This window comes from Parasteatoda tepidariorum, chromosome X1 (genome assembly GCF_043381705.1).
Source record: "Parasteatoda tepidariorum isolate YZ-2023 chromosome X1, CAS_Ptep_4.0, whole genome shotgun sequence".
NCBI classification, from domain to species: Eukaryota; Metazoa; Arthropoda; class Arachnida; order Araneae; family Theridiidae; genus Parasteatoda; species Parasteatoda tepidariorum.
In genome coordinates this window covers 4,442,609-4,452,799 of record NC_092214.1, presented here as the reverse complement: position 1 = coordinate 4,452,799, position 10,191 = coordinate 4,442,609, and the positions used below count along the sequence as shown (strand labels likewise).

The 10,191-nt window shown below is 29.7% G+C and overlaps 1 protein-coding gene across 6 annotated transcripts in view; it reads right to left on the bottom strand.

Moving 5' to 3' along the window:
* Window positions 1-3,538: 3,538 nt before the first annotated feature.
* Window positions 3,539-10,191, bottom strand: part of LOC107450433 (flavin-containing monooxygenase 5) — a 25,099-nt gene continuing 18,446 nt past the window's right edge. For all 6 annotated transcript variants that reach the window (XM_016066230.3, XM_016066236.3, XM_016066243.3 and 3 more), the window contains exons 4-5: window positions 9,089-9,412; window positions 3,539-4,611 (exon numbers count right to left, since the gene is read on the bottom strand). In XM_016066230.3, the coding sequence (XP_015921716.1) occupies window positions 3,946-4,611; window positions 9,089-9,412 (990 nt within the window). In that variant the 3' untranslated portion in view covers window positions 3,539-3,945. The remainder of the gene's footprint in view (window positions 4,612-9,088; window positions 9,413-10,191) is intronic.

Here is a 10,191-nt window from a genome sequence, read left to right as displayed (position 1 = left end):
AACAGCTATCAAAATTTTCGATTTTGATGACTAATAGTTATCGAAAGTTTCGAGCAATGGCTCTAGGGATTCTAAAGCTTTGCCTCAAGAATATAAAAGACTGCTTAAAATGGTTTCCCAACTTTTAAAGTGCTGTTTTGGTGACCCAAAGTTATCGAAATTTTCCATTTTGATGACTAATAGTTATTGAAATTTTCCATTTACATGACCAACAGTTATCGAAATTTTCGAGTAATGACTCTACGGATTCTAAAACTTTTACTCAAGAGTATAAAAACTGCTTATAATGGTTTCCTGTTTTTAAGGGGATATTTTAATGACCAGCAATTATCGAAATTTTCCATTTTGATGACTAATATTTATCGAAATTTTCCATTTTCATGACCATCAGCTATTGAAAATTTCCAGCTATGGCTCGAAGAATTCTAAAGTTTTGCCTCAAGAATAAAGATTGTATAACTAGTAATTATAAATTTGATCCTCTTATATTCTGTGTAATTCTTCATACAGATTTGTAAAAGATTTTCAAATTTTGTTTTAGAATATGCTGCAGTTTTAAATATTATATGTTTAGTATATATATTTACGAAAAAATAATTTATGTAAAATTATTTTATTCTTTGTCATTCTTCTCATGCTTTTATTTTCAAGCTTTTTTATTGCAATTATAAGATAAATAACAAAAATACAAATAGAATGAACTAAAAAAAAATATATATATATATATTTTGAAGTTTGCTTCTGAACTTTAAGTTCATTTTTCAGTTTTGTATGAATAAGATAAGACCGAAATTCGAAACTATTATTTTTTCGAATTAAATCTTTGAATCAATAGATTGGAAAAACTATTCACTCATTTAAACATTTATGATCTTTATAAATTATAATTAGTTCATTAATCAGTGAACTAATTCTATATTATTAAAATTAACATTAGCTCACTAATATTGGAAATATTCATGAACATATAAACAAGAATGCTGAAAATTCTCAGAGCCCAATGAACAAAGTTTTTTTTTGGATCAGAATTTCCCCAAAGATTTGAGCTTTTTTTAAAAAATATATATATATTCTTTGAAAAATAAAGTTTACATAAGAAAAATTTTCAGTTGATTTTACACAATTCTTGAATAAACGAGCACATGTGACATAAAATAATAGAAATCAAAATATATTAAAATAATAATAATTTATTCAATTAAATTTNATATATATATATATATTATTGTGTAGTCCTCAACAGACTGTTAAGCCAAAGAGTAGAGTTACCAGAACGGTAAAAAGAACTGGCTCCTTAAGTGGAGCATGCGTAAAATCCATTTTTACAGTAATTTTTGCAGTTTACAGTTTATTACGGAGTTTCACTAAATATTGTCTTAAATACTATCGTCCCAAAACTATCGAAGAAAGATCGTCCCAATAATTTGGTCAGGAAAGCTTAGACCCCTCAATGTTAATTTTACTTTTTGTGTATTTCACCTTATCAAACTTTTTAAGCGAATTGAAAACTTTTTGCTCACAGCTATAAAGTTCGTTTATCCAGGGATAATTCCAAGCAAAAATACATTTTTTTTGCAAATATTTATTATTTTTTAATATTCTATTTGATAATAATCGAAAAAAACCTTGAATTGTAATGTATAAAATTTTTTACGTCATTTCTTACTAAGCAAAATTTAAAATATTAGCGAAATCGGTTGAATAGTTCCTGAAAAATCGAATTTTAAAAAAGTCATATTTTTAAAATTTTGATTTCTCAGGAACTATTTGACCGATTTCGCTCAAATGTTATATTTTGCCATGTAAAATTGCATTCTATAAAATGATGTAAAAACTTGTATACCTTACAATTCATAATTTTGTTGACTTTTCTTAACTAAAATAATGAAAAAATAACAAATATTTACAAAAAGTTATTTTTTGCTTGGATAAATGAATTTTAAAATTGTGTACATAATTTTTTTCAATTAGCACACAAAGTTCTTGAGATATGACGAAATATACAAAAAGTAAAACTAACATTAAGTGGTCCAAACTTTGGACAGCACTCCTGACAAAACTATTGGGACCATATTTCCTAGATTGCGGCTACCTTCTATATTTTTGATGTTAAAATCTCAATCCGTCGAAAAATGCATATATTTATTCAGAAAAAGTACGTTTTCGTGTCTGATTTCATAACTTAAGTTATTGCCTGCGTTAATTAATTAGGATATTTGAGGTCTCCCCCATTGAGATTGATTCCTAGAAAGCTAAGATCTGATAATTAGATCAAAAGTTATTTAGGGTGGTCCGTTTATTTATTTAATTTGCTCACTGTATATATTTCAGTCAATGCAATGAAGAACAATGCGTGGTGTTCATTACAATACTTAAACAATCGAATTTGTCATTTATATTGCATTTTTTGTAAGGAGGGATACTTATTTCATTTTTTAGTAAAACACTCTATATATATATATTCACTGATTTAAAAACCAGTTATTATTTGATAATGAGGTGAAAGTTTATTTCGTAAAGAATTTTTAATTACTCTCATGACAAAATAATTATATGTATCTTAAGTTAAATTATAATAACTATATTCATAAATTTAATTAAGAATAAAAATTAATTAGCTGTAATTTATTATGCTTTGCTTAATGTTAATATGTAAAAATTATGTTCTGCTTCAAAAATCTGTGTAGTTTCGAAAAGATTCTTTCACGAGTTTGAAAAATCAATTTTAATCACAAATCCCCAAATTGTCGTACGATCGCCAAATAGCAACCTTGTTCAGGATCATTCACATCCTTCCTCAAAAATAACGAAATAGTATCATCGGATATCACGTGATGAAGGCGGAGCCAAGTGCCAACTCCTGGTGGACGAACTATATATCTTTCTGCTTCAGTTTCTTGGGTTAATTCATTTAATATTCTAACGATTGTTGAAGGGAATGGACTTTGTTGAGTATTTAGTTAATGTCCTTTATATGAATATTTAAAATAATAATATAAATATTCAAAAACTGAAGTTTTAAATAAAAATTCAACTACTCCGTGCTAGATGTATAAGTAAAATTGTAGTTTGAATTTGTTGGAAGTAACGAGTCTGTTAGTATACAATGACATATTTTATGATATACAATATTACATATTCGTTTTCTGTTAAATACTGCTCCTAATATTTTGAATGAACTCAAATATTATTACTGTACTAACTGCTTTAATTTGAAATGATTCACTTATGAAAATAATTTTGCAAACCATGCAACACCCACAGATCTCAAGGCATTTAAAGATTACTAACAAAAAGTACTAGCAAAAAATTATCTGATTTTTTCCGGAAAAAGCATTGTTTTAGTAAATAATAGCACTTTTCCTAGATTAAAAATGTTTATATTCTCATTAACAAATATTCAAAACATCTATACTGTTATGATTCCAAAATAAGTAACAGTAAAAAATTCAAATCAAATCAAATTCTATTCTTTAAAAAAAAAAAAAAAGCTGCATTTGTGGTGAAGAAAATAAATAAAACTTAGTAGCACAAGTGATGTATTTGCTAAAAAATTTAATAATTTTTTATAAAATATAATCTGGTACAAAAATTAAGTAGAAATAATATTTAACAATAATGTTAAGGATAAAGCAATAAAATACTCAGTTAACAAAAAATGTACATATACCATTTCTTACAAAACGAATAAGTATCTGCGTTTCATAAGATAATTTGAAAATATTATGCAAGGAATTGAAGTGTTCCTTAAAACAGAAAACAATGTTCTAAAACAACTTTCACTTTCAAAGCTAAATTACAGGAAAATTTTTCTTACCTATCTCCATTAAAAATATCAAAATAATTCAATATATACGTCTGTTTCATGAATATTTCACTCTGTTACAGGTAATTAAAGTAAATAAAACAATAAATTTAAATATCTGAAACTTTTTTAAAGTAATTTCATCTAAACAAAACGATATAAGAGAAATACAAAAAAGGTAACAAAAACAATAATTTAATAACTAGTTCCATGCTCAAAAAGTGCTTTCGTCTTCTCATTCTCTGTTGTCCAGGTCTTAGTAATGGTTTCATTACTCTTTCTTTGTAAGTTAAAATTGCATTTCTGGCCCCATCCCAGGAATGAGGTCCCTGAAGTCTGTACTGGTAAGAAAGAGAAGGTCCAAATATAAGAGCCCAAAACAGTTTTGGATCAGTGATAGCTATTTTAAGAAGATTTGGTTTGACTCCAATGTCATCAGCAAGTTCATCTTGATATCCTATAAAATCTACTTCAAGTGTATGTCTAGGTGAGCTGACAAATTTGTCGCGAATCCACTCTAGTTTCTTAGCGATATCAGCCATCATCTCTTCTTTAGGTGGAAGTTTCAAGTTACCGGCCATATGCCTAGCTGTCCATCTGCATTGCATTTCACCAACAGGAAAACCAGGACCATTTGGCTGGACTAAACCTAGAATGGCAAGTGTAGGATGCGGTAAATGAGGAGGATATATGAATTTGTAGAGTTGAACTTGATTATCAACCACTCGGACAATATCGTCACTCAGAAAAGGAAATTTCACTTTGTATCCAGTAGCCAAAAATACAGTATCCACTTCTGTTTCTTCCTAAATCAAAAAAATCATTACATAAATATATTTGAAACTTATCAGTTTAGCTACAATAGTTAATTGTAGTTTCTTCAAAATTGATAAAAATTTGTTACTGTATTGTTGGTTTTAAATGTCATGGGAATTTAGGATGAACAATTATATGAGTTATTTTATCCCTCGTGTAAAGTGTTCTCCCTCCTCATGTAACCAGCATCCTCCCTGTTTAATTGTTTCGTACCTACAGCTTAATAATAATCACCATTTATTAGACTGTACTTTAGTAATTTCCTAAGAGAGGAAAGCAAAAAAAAATCTATTGTCTCGCTGTTGTTGCTGAGGAAAGTCAATACATGATCATCATCAGTTATGGATGTTCGCTTTAAGAAAGTTGCATTTGGTGTACATATCTATTTTGAATTATGTTTAAGAAAACTATCTACTTAATTAAAAATAGGCTATTGTCAAGGGGTTCGAAAATCATTTGATCCATAGCAAACCTAGAAGGTTTAACTGGAGACAAACCTCCTCATTTTATTTGCATGCAGAGACAATAACATATTTAGTTAAATAATATAACAATTGTAAAATCACAAAGCAAAAGTCACTACAGTAAAATGAATGGTGGAAAAAGCAAAACAAAAGTATTATAAGTTAGTAGAAAGAAAATAAACATGATTTTCAATATGTCTTTCATAAGCAAAAAAATGTGAAAAACATTTTCATACCAAAAAAATAAAATTGATTTAGCAGAAAGAAAATAAATGTTATTTTCATTGTGTCTTTCACATTCTCAGAAGTAAAACTCTCACTTTTGACGATTCTGCGATTCTTGAGCAGTATTTCGTTAATTTTGAGGATTGTTTCGTCAGGAAATCACGTGATTTGTGACGAAACGCAAACTGGAACATATGACGGAAATGTTTCCTTAACTTGGAGAATCATCGCAGTGCTATGATATGCCATACGAAAAAATGAATTAATTGAATTCATTTTTTCACTGAGGAAAAAATGAATTAATTAAATTTAGAAAGACTGGAAAACGATACTAGAATGAAGACTAGACGATCGAAGCTAACTAACCGGTTTGTATGATGGTAAAAGAGTCAGCATCATGTCAGGAAGATACCGTGTTCGAATCCCGCTTCGGGCATGTGTGCACTTTGCTTCTCCATTCTATCTATCCCTCTTTTGCTATTGGGGTGACATTGATTCACCTATATGGTTCCCATGAGATAGTGATTAACTATGCCACCGGTAGATTTTTTTTTGTTGAAATATAAAATGGAATGACTGAAGATTTCCTTATTTATGAAATCCATTTTCTCACAGAAGTGGCGATAATTATTTCGTCACTTTGACAAAATGTTCCGTTGGAGCATAGACCACAAAACTGTTTCGCCAAAAACGAAGAAAATTTCGTGAGATTTAGGTATCCATTTTTACAGTGTAGTAAACATAAAAATGTTGATAATTATTCTCACGCTAAAAAGGTATCAATTGACAATTTTTCAAAACTAGCAGATTCTGAAATTAAGATACAAATAGAAGATTTGAGCATAATAAAGTAAGTCTACTACTAGACAAGCGAAAAAAAGAAAATATTTAATGGTAAGGTTTATTTTTATTCAATTTTTAAACAGCGTGAAACAGTCGATTCATTTTCGGGTTTATGGTTATCAATGGTCAACATCCTGATACTTAAAATCCAGCCCAAAAGGCAAGGAAACACTTGATTCAAGTATGGGAACAAACTAGCTTTCGTGGGGATCTTTTTGATGGAATTAGCTCACATTTGAGTTACATATGGAAAGGAAAACTACGAAAACACTTGGAGGTTTTGACACTCATTTTTTTTTCGTCACAAATTAAAAAAACACGATCCAATGGGTGGTGTTGTCACTACAAATGAAAACAACAACAATGTCGAGCTCTTGAAATGACAACAATATAGAGCTGCTTATTTCAGCTTGTTCTGCTAGGCGACATTTTCAAACAGATAATTTTATTTTTAATAAAAGAAATAAATTATATAATTTCTGAGCTCAAAACTGCTGTATTTCATGAGATATTAATGATATTTAGTAATTCTGGTGAGTTTGAAGAGAAAATTTGCTTTCGTTATTTATCAATGTATTGTTAAGAAAAATTAACATGGTTGCTAGATTCAGAAAGAACTCGCTTTTTTGGCAGTTCAGATTTTGCCTCTTTTTTCTTATTTATCAGCAGGGCCGTTTTATCCATTAGGCACTGTAGGCAACTGCCTAGGGGCCCCGCCACGTTCAGGGGCCCTGTGCTACAGAGAAAAAAATTGACAATGCTTCTTAAACAGTAAAAATTTAATTCGAAATTTCAATGACGATTGTCTTGCTCTGTACATTACATCGACGCTATTTTAGTACATTTCTGAAAGCATTCCAAATTAGATATTAATATTATGGTAGTTAGTTCATATATAACGCAGTAATATAATCGCAAGCAATTTTATCGCGGTAATTTTAACGCCGACTAATCAGATGACTATACAGCAAGAGCAGCTTTTTTAACACAACACGCTTGAAAAACGCGCAAAATTCTACGTTGTGAATGCACACTTACTGTTCTGGTACCTACCATAGGTAGGTATATTCTATGGCCAAGCTACCAAAGAGTATGTAAAAATAAGGTTGGCAGTACTGGTTCTTTCGTCGCATGACTGGGGAATTCCCCGATCGGATCGGGGAATTCCCCAGTCATGGCCGATCCGCTAAATACATACGTTGTATTGAGTCATAGACAACATTTTTGAAACATTTTTAATGTAATCGTTGAATTTTCACTTCGTGCAATTTGTTTGCGAGTTTTACAGTTTGTGTTTCAAAACTTACGAATTTAGAGCTAAGTATTGGATATTTACTTATAAAGACTGCAGAAGTGCTTCGGGCTTAAATAAGGGCTAAGTTAGAAGAGTTAATATTTAAGCTTATTGTATGATTTTTTTAAAATGCATATATTAATTACTTATATTCTTTTCGTTTGATTCAATATTTTTATTGAATAATGTGATAATATACCTATGTAGTAAAAAACAGCGTAATTATGAATAAAGTGTTGTGTTAGCGAAAAAATATATTAGGAAGTTAGAAGACGGTAGGGGGGGGCCGAGACGAGCATTGCCTAGGGGCCGCGACATGCATAAGCCGGCCCTGTTTATCAGTTCTTGTTACTGTTCTGCCGTGGCTTCAAAATACTTCGGAATGCGTAACCTGGATGTGTAGGTAGTTCAGAGCGTGCAGCGCACTCTAGTGTAGGAAACACCATCCATAGTTTTACATAAAGAACATATCCTGAAAATTTCAATAAAATCGAAAATATCCAATATCAAAACCTTTTTTATCTGCCTGATCAAATCCACCAAATCAAAATGTTTATTATTTTCCTGAATCTTAAAAAAACTGGTTTTTAAGTGAAAATATTAAAGTAACTAAAACAGGATGCAGAGGTGTTTAATAATACGATTCACTCCATCCCCAAATTATCCAACATCCCTGCTCCAGTGGGTAAGGAAGGTTTTTTCTTACTAGACTGTATCAAACAAATCTATTTTTATTTTTTTTTGTTGATAAAACATGCATTTCTCAAAATATCTCTGCTTTAAAAAAATTTACGCTACCTTCATTTTGCAATTTCAGCGCCACCTGTGAACCATCAAGTAAAATCGAGGTACTTATTTTTTTACAGAAAATGGAAATCTCATTCTTATTTGCTCTAAGAGGTTTAAAGTTTACATTATTTTCCTAGAATTTAAACAATAATTTGTAAAATAGCGTGCATTTTAATAGAACAAATCTATCACTCACAAAGTTCATTTCAAGGCAATTATCTTATAGCAATGAATAGTGTGCAATAGAATTCATAATTATCATTTCAACTTAAAAACAGGCTTATGCTGATTCCAGCACTTAAAGGACTATACACGGATAAAAAATTTTTTGGTAAAATTACCGTACTGTAATGACATTTCTAGTAAATAAAAAAAACCACAATTCTGGTTCATGAAATTAATAATTACGGAATTACTATTCGGTTTATAATTTTTCTTTTCTCATGGTAAAGGTTTACCGGAAATTGCGGTTTCTAAAATTATAGTTCTAATTATCATATATTTATTAAAAAAGACGAGTCTTAAAAGAAAATTTAATCAAATAAGTAGATTTTATGCAGAGTTCTAAGATATCATGGTAAAATTGCCAACCTTTACTACTTTTACCACATTTTATTTCATATTATAAAACCATATTTTAAATTGAATTTTGTCAAAATCCTTAAAATGCTTTATAAAAATTACCAAACTTTTCGGTGGGTCAATAGAGTCAGGAATCCGATAAATTTTACCATATTCTGATAGTTTTGACCAAATTTTTTTTTTCTCAGTGTAAGATTTTATGCGATACTTATTTAATTTGTCAAGGTTATTTTATAAATCATATTAAGCATTTATAGACTAATTTCTCACCTCTTCTCCCTCGAAGATGACACCTTTTTTTGTAAACTTCTGGATTGTTCCTCTAGTTTTAACTACTCCACTCAGTAATTTAATAGGCAATGTATCACTAACAGTTGGATGTTGACTCCAAATACGATGCTTTGGCTTAAGGTTGTAAATTGAATGATTGAAATTTTTATTGATTTCTTTCTCTGAGAAAGAACAAACCCAATTGAATGGTAAATGTTCCATAAAGAAGTGGAGATAACGCCTTGTAAACGCTGCATCATATGGCAAACCTTTAGGACCAATTCTTGGTATGATCCATGATCCTCGTCTGCTGCTCAAATATACCTGAAAATTATAAAATATAATATTCGTAATTGTAAAAATAAAATAACCGCAACTTTTTAATTTCGAAAAGCTTAAGACTCTCATCTGAATTCAGATATAACAGAACTATATGAGACGAGTATGTTAATAACCGGAAAAATGCGCAGTGTAAATTATTCGTCGAATTAAACCATTTATGTCCTGGCCCAAAAAGTGGTATATGGGTGATTCTCACGAAACATGATAATTCACTGTCCCTTGCTCCGAGATCTAATACTATAATACTAAAAGAACTTTTTTTAAAAAAAAAATTATTAATAGCATTGCTGTTAGCATTTTAAAATGACTTTGCACGAACATTGACTGTTTTGTATACTTAAAAAATTTAATTGAATATCAAAATGTCATTTTCCTGTCATGTCCCAAACAATATTTCCAATAATAACTAGCTTCAAAACTTCCCATACATTTTTAAAAATATAATTTTTTTATCTTATCCTATGTAAGCATTTCTAGAATATACGCAGAGGGTATTGTTTACTAAAACTTCGTTTAAAATAATTTTTTCTGTCAATAATTTGTTTTTACCATGAAAATCTGTCATTTTCCTGGCTAGTTTTATTTAGTGATTTATAACCAAAATAGATAGCGCCAGGAATCAATATCTTATGTTAATAGATTGATTAGATACCCTCCTATCTGAACATGTCTTGTTGCATGAATAAAGAACCAATTTTCTGGCTCAAAATCTATTTCAAAAATTTTTTCAAGGTGAGTAGGTTTTTATGCTGTCATTTTCC